The sequence below is a fragment of the Elephas maximus genome, chromosome 13, assembly GCF_024166365.1.
Source record: "Elephas maximus indicus isolate mEleMax1 chromosome 13, mEleMax1 primary haplotype, whole genome shotgun sequence".
NCBI classification, from domain to species: Eukaryota; Metazoa; Chordata; class Mammalia; order Proboscidea; family Elephantidae; genus Elephas; species Elephas maximus.
In genome coordinates this window covers 75,932,003-75,947,587 of record NC_064831.1, presented here as the reverse complement: position 1 = coordinate 75,947,587, position 15,585 = coordinate 75,932,003, and the positions used below count along the sequence as shown (strand labels likewise).

The following is a 15,585-nucleotide window of genomic DNA, read 5'->3' as shown; positions in this document are numbered from 1 at the left end:
TCTAGTTTTCAGGTGGGAAGTGAAACCTCCCATCTCACTGTCAAGTGGACCTTGAATTTTCTTACTTTAGGATACAAACTTCTAAGGCTCAGCTGTAACAACTCCCTGTTGCCTGAACTGGAACCATAACAGGGTTCAGTGGTGCACTACAGTCAGCTCCTACTGTCCAGCAAGATATTTTGGAATTTTGCAAGCCAGTTCGTAATTGTCCATGGTGGGCGTATTTACGCCATAGAAATCTGCAAAATCCTACAAATCAGGGCTTTTTTCTTTCTTTTTTTCTGTTTTCAGAGAGCCAGTTTACCAGCACACCACTGGTTCTATTGCCCCCAGGACAAGAGGATAAGAGAGCATTTATGCAGGTCTCCCAAGTTAAGGGATCTCCCCCGAGGACCGAGGTGGCTCTCCAAAAGGGAACCCTCTCTGGTGGGAGTTCTGCCCTACGCCATTACCGGCCTGGGAGTGTCTCCTGCCCCTCAGCCTGTCCATGTGGATGGTGGCTCCTGAAGCTCATCCGGTCCATTTGGATAGTGGCCCCAGCAGTTCAACCCACCCTCCCCTCACCAAGGTCCAAGGTCTGCCCATCTCACCAGAACCAGCCACAGATTGTGGTTTGTCTCATGGCCCTGCACCCCTGGGAAAACCATCTTCACTATCTCTTTCCGGTTTTAGTTTCAAGACTGCCAGCATCTCTCCTTGCCAAGGAGTCTCCCATTGCCCTGACTAATGTCTCTCTTTCCCAGCGTGGCCACATTCCATTTTCTCCTCCCTAGCTGCGTATTTGCAATGCCAGCGGAAGTCAAGAGCCCTTCAGGTAAAGGAACGTGAAGCAGGTGGTTATCCTGGGGAGGTGGTCTCCTTGGGTAGTCCCTCAGCAAGCCCCCCGCCCCAGAGAAATTCCATATAACAAACCCTGTTTGGTCCCAGGTGTAGCTGATCTTTTGTGGCAGAGAATAGGGGTAGAAATTGAATTGTCAGCTGTAGCTTAAGGGCTTGTCTTTGGGTCTGTGTCCCTTGAGCCTAGATTCCCTGGTAATGGAGGCTGGCATTGTCTTCAGGGAGTGGCCCCCACAGAGGAGGGTATGAGTGCACATCCTGCCAGGCTGCTTCTGGATATGAATTCATTTGTAGAAAATGTTATTCAAAACACTGACAGCCAAGTGGATATGAATTACCAAGAGGATGTGAAAGCAGCCTAGTTGCCCTTGTGATCATCCTCTCTGCCCAGGAAGGCTAGCGGGCCCTAGGAACAGCCCTAATGAGGGGTGCCAGTCCCTCTTCTTTAGGAAGTTCATCCTTCAGTTGTCTAGTGCCCATTAGAACAAACCACTTCTGATTTCAGACCAGCTTCCTCTTGGGCAGACATCTGCCATGTGAACTAAAGGCCACCCAGACTTCTTACATGATGGCTCTTTCCTCTTTTCTTTCCCAGGAACAGCCTGTATCCTTGGCATACACTGGACTGGGAGTCATAATTTCTTCCTCTATTCACTTCACCGAACTCTGAAGGATAAAGTTGGCACGTTACTGCTGAGATGGGAGTTGCCTGTGCTCAGGGTTCTCAGAGCATATGCTTCTTAAGCTTGGCTGAGATGTGTGACTGACACATAGCATCACTTTAAGGGACCCAGAAGTGGGTGGCTTAGTGGGGTGTGACCCCAGGGGTCTGGCCTTGAACTGTCATGTGTCTTAAAAATGATAGGTCAACAGGAACAAAGTCCAGAATCAGGTTCACAGGGCCCCTAAGGCAGCTAAGATGAAAGAAAGTGGCTTGGCGTGGGAAGGCCAGCTCTGGTCCCAGCCCACCTGTTTGCAAACCATGTAGCCTCAGGCCAGTCACTGCCCACCCCAACCCCCTATTTTATGGTCTGAAACAAGAGCTAATGACACCATCCCTATCTACTGCATGCATTTGCTATGAATAGCAAAATCCGAAGTTTCTGTATATAAAAGCTCTTTGAAATTGAAAAACACTAAGGAAATATAGGGTGGTTGTTGTTATAGGGAGCCCTGGTGGCCCAGTGGTTAAGCGCTGGCCTGCTAACAGAAAGGTGGACAGTTCAAACCGTCAGCAGCTCTGAGGGAGAAAGACACAGCAGCCTGTTCCCATAAAGACTTACAGCCTTGGAATGGGGCAGTTCTCCTCTGATCTGTAGGGTCACTACAAGTCGGAGTTCAACTCATGGCACTGGGGGTGGATTGTTGCTGTATGTTTATTTATTTTACAGTTTCATGGAGGCAGTTGTGTAAGTGAGTTCACTTTGTGGTAATTCTTTAAACTGTACGTTTATGTTACACTTTAGTATCATACTTCAAAAGTAATGTTAAAAAATTCACAGAGAAGGGATTTCTTTTCTTCCATTCTTCTCCCAAGTAGCCTGGCTTCTAATCTAAACTTCTGTACTGACTGGGCATACATTTACTTCTCTGCCTCAGCCTCCTCATCTGTAAAATGGGGGTGCTAATAGGACCTACCTCGTAGGATCCATGTGAGAATTAAATGAAATCTAACACAGTGTTCAGCACCTAGCACCCAAACCAAAACCCATTGCTGTCAAGTCATTCCCAACTCATAGCAACCCTATAGGACAGAGAAGAGCTGTCCCATAGGGTTTTCCAAGGAGCAGCTGATGGATTCGAACTGCCAGCCTAACTGCTAACCAAGCTCTTAACCACTGTGCTATCATGGCTCCTTGCAAGCACCTAGCAGGTGCTCATTAAATGTTAGTTGTAGAATAATAGTACAACTTACTATTAATTATTCTAAGGAAGGAGAATAGCATTGAATAGAGAGGAGAGAGATGGTGAGTCCAGACAGGTGATCTCGGTGCCCATGCCCTGGACAGGTAGACTAGTCTGGGTCTGGAGTTGTCCAGGTGGAGTTGATGGGTGGGCGGAGTGAGGTCCAGGGGGACATCCTGGTGAGTGGTGTCATCCCCCCTAGACCCTGAAGGCGTGTGGCCGTGTGCAGCACCCATTGTAGCCTCTGCTCTTAGCAGCTGCTGCTCCTACCTGGTACTGGCCTGTGAGGACGGTGTGCTCACACTGTGGGACCTGGCTGAAGGTGAGCCTCCTACCTCTCTGGTAACACCTAGGTGGGTTTCCAGGCAATGAGGCTCCAAGAGCTCTGGAATTCCCATAGGCTCTGGGCCTTCTGTTACCTCTGTGTTCTTAAAGTCACCTTGGGGCGCGGGTCCTGCTGTCTCATTCATTCATTCCATAAACATTTATTAAACTTAATATATGCTGCTAAGAGCCCTGGTAGCACAGTGGTTAAGAGTTATGGCTGGTAAACAAAAGGTCAGCAGTTCAAATCCACCAGCCGCTCCTTGGAAACCCTATGGGGCAGTTCTACTCTGTCCTGCAGGGTCTCGATGAGTTGGAATCGACTCAATGGCAGTGGGTTTGGTTGTTTTGTTTTGTTTTAATATGTGTTGACATACTTTTTGTGGGCTTGCTCTGTGCCGGACACTGTACAGGTCCTGGAAGTATGACCATATCCTTCATTATCACACTCGAGTGAAGAAATGTTTTCTAGCACAGTGTGCCATGTCATGGTAGCCTCAGCTTCTTTCTCCCAGCCCCCAAACTCTCAAAATAAGCATATTTTCTTTCCTGCTACTCCACCCCGCCCCATTCAGCAGGATCCTCATAAGTATTACAGCTCAGAGACCTATCAAGCAGTCAGTATGAGACCAGCAGCTCCAATTGGTGGGGCCCCAGGACCCTGGTCCAGCTTTGCAGGTGCAGAAAATCAATGGTATCCATTTACCCTAAATTGATCAGCTGCTAGAGAAGTGTCTGCCTCTAACCAAACTTTTAAAAAAGTGATTAGTGAGTCAGTTATGTGTCATTTTACAATTGGATATGTGCTCCACTCGAGTGTGTAGTGGTCCATCTGGGCCAGCCCTCCTGGCAGACGAGTTCACCAGGCAAACCAGTGACAGTGCCCTGTTCACATGGAAGGTCATGCTCAGAACAGAAGCTGCCTGTCCTCAGGGAGGCTTCTGTCAAGCCATGGAGTGGCTTCCCTACTTGGCTATTTCCATCTGAAGAACTCAGTGGTTGTTTAGAATAAGAGGACGCTCTCCCCACATGGTACTAAGATGAATATGGACTAAAGGTCCTCCTGAATTTTATTTATTGCACCCACCACATAATTGTAGTAACTAAAGAGATTTCAAAGAAAGAAGAATGATCATAATTTCACAAGTACGTGCCCGTTAACTTCTTTCCCTTTTTTCAGATACTGATAAATTGTTGCTGTTTGGCCGCACACACAAAGACCTCTTATCTGAAACACCTCCCGTCTGCTGGTGAACCTTTGCAACCAGCTGTCAGCTGTAGCTCAGTATCTCCCTGGACTGTAGCTTCCCTCTGTTCCAGTGCTGGCTCTGCCCTTCTCCAGGGGTTTGGGTCTCCTCCTCCCCAGCTCTTGTCAGTACACAGAGGAGTTACCCCAGAAGGGAGCTCTTCTCTCCTCCCATTGGGCAATGGGTTTTACTGTTTTCACTCTCAGAGGGCACTCATTGCCTGATTGGTTTTGTCCCCACATCTACAAGTCCCTCCCATACTTGCCAGTCACAGACCCTGTGCCCATGTCTACATCCCCTGCCTCCTCTTCTGCCCTGCTCGTGTGATTTTTTTCTCCAGGTTTCCCTCTTGGGGTCATCGCTCTTCCAGAGGGATGTTTCTGCCAAAGCATTCACTTCCTAAACTACTTCCTGGTCCACAAAAAACAGAACATGTATCCCGAGGGGCCAGTGAAATCCAAAATGAAATGTGTGGTGTTGTGCACAGATGCCTCCCTGCATCTGGTGACAGCCAGCGGGACCCAAGGACCCACCACCAATGTGCTTGTGGAGAGGTCAGTGGCTTGAGGGCAGGACGATGCAAGGACTTGCCAGACAGATGACACCGTTTAACAGTATAAAACTGGCAACCTCTCCAGCAAGGACCCGCTTTCCCTAGAGTCATCAGTCTCCCCACGAGCGCCTCAAGATCACCAGTGTCTTTTTTAGATAATTTTTTTAACAAAATTGTATGATGATACAAAATGATATCTTTCATATCCTAAGTTACCATGAAAAGAATTATTTCTGCAAAAATAGTCTAGCCTTCCATCAGTTTCTATAACGGTCTCTCTTTTTTTAATTGTGAGGTATTTTATGCATGCAAATGAATCTATATAAGGCGTAAAGAATAATGAACTAGCTATCCCTATACCCACCACCAAGCTTAAGAATTAGATTATTTCCAGTTCCATTAAGGCTCCCTGCATGCCTCTGCTTGATCACATCCTTCTCTCTTCACCCCCAAAGGTAACCAACTTATTTGTGCACTAGGGCTGCTTTCTCTTGTTGCTGGAAATCCTTAGATTACCACGTGGTGAAGCTTGAGCTTGCCACATAACAAAGTGTCCCAGAACTGAGTGGCTTAAGACAATAATCATTGTTTAGCCTTCATCCTGTATGTCAGCACCTTGTTCGGGGCTTGGTTGGGCAGTTCTTCTTTTGGTCTTGCTTAGGATCTCACAGGTGCCTGCTTAAGATGATCTCACTTACATGTTTGGCAGTTGGTAGGCTGTTGGCCAGGGCACCTTGGTGCTCTTCCTAATGGCCTCTCCAGCAGGCTAGGTCAAACTTCACCACATGGTAATCTAAGGGTTTCCAGCAACAAGAGAAAGCAGCCCCAGGACACAAATGCTTTTCAAGCCTCTGCTTGTGTTATTGTTATTAGTTGCTATCAAGTCGGCCCCCAACTCATGGTAACCCCATGGACAACAAGACAAAACCTGCCTGGTCCTGTGCCATCTCCACGATCGGTTGCAGATCAGACCATGGTGATCCACACGGTTTTCGTTGGCTGATTTTCAGAAGTAGATCAGCAAGCCTTTCTTCTTAGCCTGGAAGCTCTACTGAAACCCATTCAGCATCCCACAAGCCTCCACTGACAGATGGGTGGTGGCTATGCGTGAGATGCAATGACCAGGAATCAAACTGAGGTCTCCCGCATTGAAGGCGAGAATTCTTCCTCTGACCCACACCACTCCCCACCTCTGCTCCTGTTATATTTGCTAATGCCTCGCTGGGCAAAGCTAGCCACATGACTAAGCCCACATTCCTGCTGTGGAGAAATAGACTCCACCTTTTGATGGGAAGAGTACCAAATACTATGGCCAGTTTTTTTCCAGTCTTCCACATCATTTTCCTAAATTCATCATTCTTTTGCTTTCCTTTAAGGGTTAACCGCACACATGACTGTATCCAAACACTATATTCTTTAGCTTTGCATGTACAAGGAACTTATAAATAGAATCATATTCTGTGTATTCCCCAACTTGTTTTTTGATGCTTTCTTCTGTAGCATGGTTCATGACAGTCGTACATGTAGCCCCAGTTCTTTTATTTTCATTGTTGCATTTCTTCTCGTTGTATAAACATACCACAATTATATTAGCCTTCTACCAGTGGATATTTGGGTTTTTCCTACTTTTTTGCTGCTATGAACAGTCTTCTTCATATCTCCTGGTGCTCATGTGCAAGGGCTTCTCCAGGATATCTGCCTAGGAGAGAACAGCAGAACTTTAAAACTCTTGCAGTAGAAGAACATCTGTGTGTCTGCTTGTTTCCTGTAGGCCGGAAAAGCACCTGAATGAAACCATCTGTGCAGTGGCCCCGGTCCCAGCCTCACCTGGCATGGTAGGTCCCCAGTGCCTCTTGTTCTTCAGTGAATTTGTTTATTTTTTCCTTCAAAAAATATTTGTTGAAGACCTACTATGTGCCGGGCCCTGGACTAACTTTTGGGTACACAGATATGAAAGACAAAGCCCTTGCCTTCAGGGAACTCACAGTTCAGTTGGAAAGGCAGACAAGTCAACAGGCAGCCACAGTAGAGCATGAGAAGGGCTGTGATACGATTATGCAGTGGATGCCACAGGACAGAGAGAGGGGCCACCTACGTGAACTTACGGAAGGCAAGCGTGGGGGTGTGGCTTTCTGGCAGAAGTGACAGCTGAGGTGAGCTGAGCCAGGGGAGCTGAGAAGGCAGCCCCATGGAGGCAAGAGAGCACTGTGTGTCCAGGCACTACAGGAAACTCAGAGTAGCTGCAGGTCAGATTTGTGGTGGGTGTGAAAGGGAGAATTTGGGGCCAGGACAGAGAGGCCAGGCCATGGCGGGCTCTGTCCACCGGGGAGAAAAGAGGGACTGGACTTTGCGTGAGGTGGGGATTGACACAGCAAGAGGTTAAAGCTGGGGCACAGCATACCCAGAGAAGGGATGAGAGTGGAGAGGTGTACATGAGGAGATGGATTTCACAGTTCTGGGCAAGCCAAAGGAGAGGGAGGCATCCTGGCTTGGGGTCTCTGCAAAGCTGATTTACTAATTCTTACAGGGCCCACTGGAGCACAGGCCTAGAGCATGGCCCTGCTGAATGCAAGGGGCCGATAGAGCACCCAGAGGAGGTTCCAAGAGAGCCCAGGCTAAAAATGTAGGTTCAGTGCTCCCCAACCCGTTAGTGGTGGTTGAACCCACGGGCACAGTAGGTCCCCTAGTCAAAGAGAGGAGGTAAGTAGGAAAGAGGTTCCCAGAGGGTGCTGCCATCATTTACAAGACAAGCAGAGGAAAGTGAGCTCCCAGCAGGGTTGAGATGGACACCGACGGAAATCAGGAGAGAGTAGGTCCCGGAAGCTCAGGGACAAGTTTTAAGGTGAGAGCACAGTGTCCTGTGCTAAAGAGAAACCACATACAGTGAAACCTGTGAGAGCTGGAACTCGTGGGGGCAGACTTGTTTTTCCGGGTCTTGCAAGCTTTCCACCTCTGACAGGGCGCAGTCTTACCATTTTCTATTGCTCGTTTTAGTGGAAAATATTTCAGTTTTCCTTCTCTGACAGGTTTCCGCCTTACACAGATTCCAGCTTTCACAGGTTTTACCTTACCTTGTGGCGAACAGTGTCCGAGGCAGGATGGGGCCAATGGTCAGTGAGTGGAGGTGAAGGAGTGGAGATGCTGAGTAGACATTCTCTCAAGATGTTTGAATGTGAAGGGAAAGAAAATGTGGCTTAAGGAGGCCAAAGGGTCAAGAAGGACATCCTAAGGATTGGAGCAAGTTTAGAAGGTTTGTCTACAGAGAAGAAGGAGCCTGGGCAGGAGAGAGGCCCCATCTCAGATCTTGGGCGAGAGAGGGTCTACTGGATTGAGCAGGGTCTCGGAGATGGGGAGGAAAGGACATCGGAGACAGCTGCAGAACTGAGTCCTGACCACACATGGAGGGAGACCTCTCCAGTGGAGAGGCCAGGGGAGCTGGAAAGAAGAGCCAGGGCTACAAGGGGAAGAGCAGCACTGGATCAAACCCAGCACCTAGATGTGGGCCTATTTGCTGATAGTAACAACAACGGGGTGAGCAGAGAAGACACGCATGTTTCTGCCATCCCCTGGGACAGGCTGGGTGGAGCCAGAGACTGGGTGCACAAGAGCCAAATAAATTCTCTCTGCTTCTGTTTTTTATGTCCAGCTGCTTCTATTCTGAGCTGAACTCTAAACTACCTTCTGTGGGTAACAGAGTCCAGTAGAAATTCCCACTCACCGTCTCTTTGCTTCCCAGCTGCTGATCTTTTCCTGGGATGGCTCTGTGTGCCTCATGAATGTGGCCAAGCCTGAAATCATCTGTGCTTTTGCTCCGCCCAGATCCTACCACTTGGTGGTCCCTTGGAAGCCAGTATTTGTTGTATCTTTACACCATCCGTGTTTCCTGCTTCGAGGTATGGAAGGGGAACATGCCCAGACCTGTGGCTGCTGACCATTTCCCTGACATCTCAGCCCTCGCCCAAGCACAAGGCGGCCCCATCCAAGCCCCCCTGCCTTGCCCCACTCCTCCACCACTGGCCAAGAGGACATTGCAGTTTCGTTTCTCACAGGGCATTTTGTCAAAATGCTTGACAAGGTCTTCTTTCTGGACTCTTCCTCTGATCAAATGAGCCCCCCCACAGCCTGGTCCAGAGACCCAGCCTTTATAAACAGCATCGCCCATGTACCCACCTGGGCCTGGAGCCTCTTGTCCTCCCCAGACTGCCCACCACACACACAGACCGTCCAGAAAACAATCACCATAGAGAAGACGGGGCTCTGGCTTCTTTTCAGGAGACCATCCAGATGAAATTGAATGCACCGGCAATGCCACGGAGATCAGAAATTCTATTTTCTATTTTAACTTTGAGGCCTACCCACTCCTGGAAAAGATCTCTGGAAACTGCACCATTCCTCAGAGTGACTTGACAGATAGCAACGCCTCCTCCGAGACACTGCCTTTGGAGAAGAGATGCGAGCAGTTCCTCCAGAAGAGGTAAAGAGTTCCGGGTCTACATCCCGGCCCGGTGTCTTGGGTTGTCTCTGGGTTGAAGGAAAGTGGGGTTTGTTTGATGGTAAGATCCTCTCAGCATTTAAATTCTCCCTTACCTGAATGATTCCACCATATTATAGCCCATGAGCCTCACGCCAACTCATGTTCAGATTGGTAGAAAAGGAGTAATGAATTTGACTGGTAGAAAAGAAGGGCTTCCACTTGATGCGTTCTTTCCGTCAAGACCATCTTTTCTTTTTACTTTCTCAATTTCTTATAAGAAAAAATGTTTGGACTATTAGACACAATCATTTAAGACAGAGGTTGACAAACTTATAGCCTGTGTGCCAAATCTAGCCCACTGTCTATTTTTGTAAATAAAGTTTTATTGGAACACAGACATACCCATTTGCTTATGTATTATCTGTGCCTGCTTATGAGCTACAACTGAAGAGTTGAATAGTTGGAGCAGAGATCATTTGACCCATGAAACCTAAAATATTTACCATCTGGCCCTTCACAGAAAATATTTGCCAACCCCTGATCTAAAGTCCTTTCCTTTATCCATCACCTAGAGCACAGTCCTGCTCTGACACGCATGCGGTCGCCGTGGGTCAGAGTCGACATCACAGCAATTGATTTGGTTTTTATGATAATGATGGGGATATTGGTGGTTTGGTGGTAGAGTTCTGACCTTCCATGCGGAGGACTCAAGTTCTGTTTCCGGCCAGTGCACTTCGTGTGCAGCCACCATCCATCTGTCATTGGTGGTTTGCGTGTTGCTATGATGTTGAACAGGTTTCAACAGTGATTTCAGACTAAGAAGAAAAGCCTGGCTATCTACTGAAAACTAACCCACTGCCCTCGAGTCAATTCCGACTCATAGCGACCCTATAGGACAGAGTAAAACTGTCCCATAGAGTTTCCAAGGAGTGCCTGGCAGGTTCGAACTGCCGACCTTCTGGTTAGCAGCCGTAGCACTTAACCACTACACCACTAAAACCACAACGCTAATAAAAATCCTGTGGATCACCATGCTCCGATCTGCAACCAATGATGGGGACGCCGCAGGACCGAGCGGCGTTTCATTCCGTCGTGCATGGGTCCGCAATAAGTAGAGGGTTGACACTAAGGCAGCTAACAACAACATGGCAATGATGATGGGTTGCATCCCTGTAAACCCAGGTTCGTTCCTGGGAAAATTTTGAACATTACCACTAGGTGGCCCTCCAGCTCCTCTGTGCTTTCCCTCTCCTGACTGCCTTTGCCCACTGTGGTTGTGTCAGCTTGTGTTGTGGGTTGCTTGGATGGTTTTCCGTATCTCCTGGAGGGAAGCGTGCCCATTCATCAGGAGAGGAATATGGGAACATGGGTGTTAGGAGGAGAGGGACAATGAAGAAGAGGACACCTGGCATGCCCCTGATTAAAATTTCTGAGGAATGCTCAGCTTTTCCTCACATGGAGGTTTCTGATTTGGACCCTTGATTGACTTGTCCTCGGGAGATGGAGCTGCAGAATTTTGAGGTGAAGGTTCGTGATGTCTACAACTTACCGTCAAATGGTTTAGGAAAATACATATAGAGAGAAAGACAAATGAGCCCTGGGGGCGCAGTGGTTAAGCGCTTGGCTGCTAATGGAAAGGTTGGTGGTTTGAACCAGGGCTTCAGACTGGTTCCATTCAGGTTCAAACCCCTGCTGAGAATTTTCATTTCCACCCCAGGTATACTGAATCAGAATCTGCATTTACAAGATCCCCAGGTGATTCTTATGTATATTTCCCGGGAACTTGTTAGAAATGCAGCCGATTTGAAGCCCTGGTTTGAACCCACAGCCACTCCATGGTAGAAAAATGTGGCAGTCTGCTTCCTTAAAGATTACAGCCTTGAAAACTCCATGGGGCAGTTCTACTCTGTCCTATAGGGTCGGTCTAAGTTGGAATCGACTCAGTGGCAACGGGTTTGGTTTTGGTTTTTACAGAGAAAAAGAGAGGGAGATAAAACCTTAACCTGTGGATCTAGGCGAAGGTTCCCTGTAGCATTCTTGCGACTTTTCTATAGGTTTGAAGTTTAAAAAAAAACGGGGGGGAGAAAATGCCCTAAAATGTTATAAATTATTACAATAAATTTTATAAAATATTATGCACAGTCTAACTTTGATTTTGAGTAAAAGAGAGGAGATGAGAAATATGTGTACCATTAGTGCAAATGGTTTTATTTGGGTGATGGAATTATATGTGATTTTTTTCTTCGTATTTTCCCTATTTGCAACTTTTCTACAAAAAATATGCAATATTAAGATAAATACATTAAAAATAATCATGAAACAAAACAAAACAAAAAGTCAAGAGTGATGAGAGGGTAGGCCATGGCTGTAACAAAGCAGTTCTCCTAGGTGGGGGGCATGGCATGGAGCTTTCTGGTGTTCTCGCTTGATGAGGCTCAGAAGACTCCTTGTTTAATGACCTCGTTTCCATTTTTGTCATTTCTTGTCCAATCCCCTCTTTTTACTGGCTAAGAAAGAGTGAGCTTCAACTTACTCAAAGTTTAAAGTCGGTTAACCACCTGTCAGAATGGGGCAAGGGCCAGCAGCTCCAGCTCTCGGCAGCTCACCTCCGGCTGGCTGTCCGTCAGTCCCTTATGGACGTTTGTCGCCCACAGCCAAGGTGCAAGTGGCTGTTGGCCCTCAGACACCTACTGAACCTTGCTTAGCCCTTGAAAGTTGCTTCAAATGTAGAACTATTACCAGAACAGTAATTTCTCTTTTAAAAAATGATGTCATTTCTGATATAAGTTATATATGCGCTTGTAGAAATTTGGAAAACAGAAAAATATGAAGAAGAAAATTTAAATAACTCATAATACCACTACCCAAAATCACGAACACTGCCATTAATATGCTCATGAACTTCCTTCCAGGCTCTTTCCCAGGCATTTTTACTAAGATGAGGCTATATTTCATATTCACTTTTTTATCTGGCTTTATGTCACTCAAGAATATAACTTAATGATTTTTTCACTTTGTTAAGAAAAACATCTTTGTAAACATTGTTTTAATGCCTGTGGAATATTCCACAGGAAGGATGTCTGTAATGCCCTCACCACTCCCCTGTGGTTGGACCTGTTCTGATAAGAAGAAGAGTTGTTTCAGCCCTGACTTCCCCCAGTCTCCAGAATACCAGAGGCCCACCTCTTCCTTCCCTGCTGTCTCTCCTCCCTGTCAACAAAGCTTAGCTCCAAGGTTCCACATCCCACTCCCTCCCCAGGAGGGTCCCACACAGCTGGGTGGGGCGGAGAGGAATGCCTCCTGAGGATCCGTCTGCAGGGAGGGAGCCAGTGAGGCTGACCAAATGGGGCATTGGTGGCCAGGGCAGGGTGAACTTTGTGGACTAACCATCCACCGCAGGAACTGGGTTCCCAGGCACCCTTAGGGATCTGATTGGAGGGAACATTTACTAGGATCTGGTCATAGTATTCGAATTACCTCTCTCGTGGCAACTTATTTTCTAAATCAAGTCCCAGAGAGAAATTGGGAAACACTTATGATTTGAAGAAACCCTTTCCTGTGCTACTTGCTCTGAGGTCTGATTTCTGGGTCTTTTCCAAAGAGCATTCCCCCCGCCCCGACATTTCCTAATGAGAAATTTCAAACATACAGCAGCTTAGAAAAAATTTCCAGTAAACAGCCACAACCAAGGTTATCATTAACATTTTACTGTGCTTGTTTTATCACAAATCTCCAGCTGTGGCCCAAGGATTTTAATCCCTTTTTTATCTCCTTACTCCTTGAGTCTGAAAGAGTTTCCATTGGCCCTAAAACTGGGTGAAACTTTAAGGCAATGGAATCATGTGGCAATAGACACAAAGTTGCAGAGTTGCAATAGTCAGTCCCAATTGTTTTTGCAAAACCCGCACTGGGAATTCTGTTGGCAGTCAGGGTGAAACAGAGCCGTCTTTAGGGCTTGAGATGTGGCAAGTCAGCATCCAGTGTCAACCCAGACCTCCAGGGGGCGCCATTTCCATCTGGCTCCACTCCCTGTCTGCTTCAGTGTCCGCCATCTCTGGCTGGGTCATCCTTCTTTTGATCACAGCGCCCAAACTCATTGCCGTCAAGTCAATTCTGACTCATAGTGACCCTATAGGACAGAGTAAAACTGCCCCATAGTGTTCCCTAGGAGTGGCTTTTGTATTCAAACTGCCAACCTTTTGGTTAGCAGCCTTAGCTCTTAACCACTGCGCCACCAGGGCTCCTTTTGATCACCAAAAAAAAAAAAAGAAAACCCAAACCCAGGACCGCTGAGTCGATTCCAACTCATAGCGACCCTATAGGACAGAGTAGAACTGCCCCATAGAGTTTCCAAGGAGCGCCTGGCAGATTCGAACTGCCAACCCTTTGGTTTGCAGCCGTAGCACTTAACCACTACACCACCAGGGTTTCCCCTTTTGATCACAAGGGGACAAAATTTCAGGACACCAGTAAACAGACAAAAAACAAAGGGCCTCTCTCACTTTATTCCCTGTCAAATACAAGATCAAGCAGGATCCAGGTTCTACCCACCCAGCTTTCACCTGGAAGGTGGGTTTCTGATATGACCCAATAGTCCCAGACCTACAGTGAGGGGTGGGCAGGCCCTGTGTGGACACCAGGTGACCAGCTTCTAGCATGCCTGGACGAGGGCAAGGGATGGTATCCTGACCCCCTGCTCCCACCAACTATCGCTGAGGCAGAATTTGTGGGCCAGTGGTGTCAGCAAATCCTATTGCCTTTCTTGAGAAACAAAGGGAATCTCTCCAAAAATCATTTATAGACTCATAGACCCCAAATGTGGGAACAGTTAAAGGCTTTGCGTAAGGGATTTGCCAAAGTTCCATCTTCACTCCTGCCTTGTGGATAGACAGCCTTTCTTCTTGGAAGATGCACACACACGCTTTGTCAGTACTTGACTTAAAAGCAATAGACAAAGGGTGTAGTTTGTTACGCTACCATGGGAAGGAAAAAAATCTTCATTTGCTGCTAGTGGAGGGAGGTATGTCAGGCTTCAGGGATGGCTTTTCCCAGATGATTCCTGTAAAACCCACCTACCGGTTAGTGCCAGTCTCAGATGAACCAGATATCCACTCTACTCCTTCCGTGGCTGCTGAGCACACACCACATAGGTCACACCACATAGCACCTTGCCAAGCTGTCATATGCTCTCTCTACACCACAGCACCCCCAGACCAACACCACAGCACCCCCAGACCAATACCACTCACACCTCCCACCACCTTTGCCTGGCTTTCAGTGGATAACCTCACCTCCTGCTCCCCAGAGAACTTCAGTCCTTCAGCGGCCCCTCACCTCGTCACCCCACCCCAGTCCTCCAGTCCTGCCTGCCTCCTGATTCAGAGAAAGAGGCACCCTGCTCACTGATACTCCCTTCTGGATTCCTGGTCCCAGGCTACCCTCTCCTCTAGGACACTAAGCCCTTGCTTCATCAGTCTCTCCTCTTCCATCTGGTGGGCAACGTCCTCCCCTCCACTGGCTTGTCCTAATCATGGAGTAGTGTCTCCATGTTCCCATGTTAGGATACAACCCCCTCAGCTCTGCAGCGACTGATTTCTCCTCCACTCTGAGTCAGGCTCCAGGGAATCGCAGTCAACACACCACTCCTCTGTCCTCCGCTGCTGTTTGCTCCTCAACCCACTGCAGACTGTGGGTCCATCTGACCCCACCTTTCCCACCAAGCATCCTTACCCAGTTACTTTTGAGAGTTTTTCCTAATATTCTTGTAGTAAATTCTTAGAGGTGGGATTTCAGGGTCACGGGATAGGTACATTTTAACTGTGGTGGTTTTACCCACTGGATAGCACATTGCCCTGGATCACTCCATGTGAGGATGGCCGTGTCCTCACCCCTTCCCTGTACTGAATAGGAAATGACGGACAAAAATTGATAGCTCGTGATTATTTTAATTTGGAAATTAAGGAGTTTACACATCTTTGCGTTACGTGTATCGTAAGTTTCCATCTCTTCTGTGAATTGCCCTGGTTCATTTTCCTGTGGTGTGTTCGTTTTCTTTTGATTTTAAGAATTCTTTGTCGATATGTTGGAAGTCATTTTCCGTAGTTTGCCTTTGGGTTGGAGTTATTTTGGTTGCTTGTTTAGTCAGACAGAAGCTTGAAGTATTTATGTAGCTGGAGTTTTCCGTCTTTTCCCTTAGACTTCGCTTCATGAGGTGAAAAGCCTGGAGTAAGGCTGGGGAGATGGGG

General features: G+C 47.5%; 1 protein-coding gene across 20 annotated transcripts in view; it reads left to right on the top strand.

Moving 5' to 3' along the window:
- The window catches only part of WDR93 (WD repeat domain 93), a 60,803-nt gene that overhangs the window by 41,155 nt on the left and 4,063 nt on the right, over nt 1-15,585 (top strand). For 5 of the 20 annotated variants that reach the window (XM_049905754.1, XM_049905751.1, XM_049905745.1 and 2 more), the window contains 7 exons: nt 744-814; nt 1,433-1,519; nt 2,945-3,064; nt 4,654-4,867; nt 6,638-6,701; nt 8,603-8,759; nt 9,139-9,340. The exons of 1 other annotated variant lie outside the window; for it this stretch is intronic. In XM_049905754.1, coding sequence (XP_049761711.1) covers nt 744-814; nt 1,433-1,519; nt 2,945-3,064; nt 4,654-4,867; nt 6,638-6,701; nt 8,603-8,759; nt 9,139-9,340 — 915 coding nt within the window. Of the gene's footprint in view, nt 1-291; nt 815-1,432; nt 1,520-2,944; nt 3,065-4,653; nt 4,868-6,637; nt 6,702-8,602; nt 10,917-15,585 lie in introns of those variants that run through there. 14 more of the 20 variants (XR_007519898.1, XR_007519897.1, XM_049905750.1 and 11 more) reach the window with 14 other exon arrangements.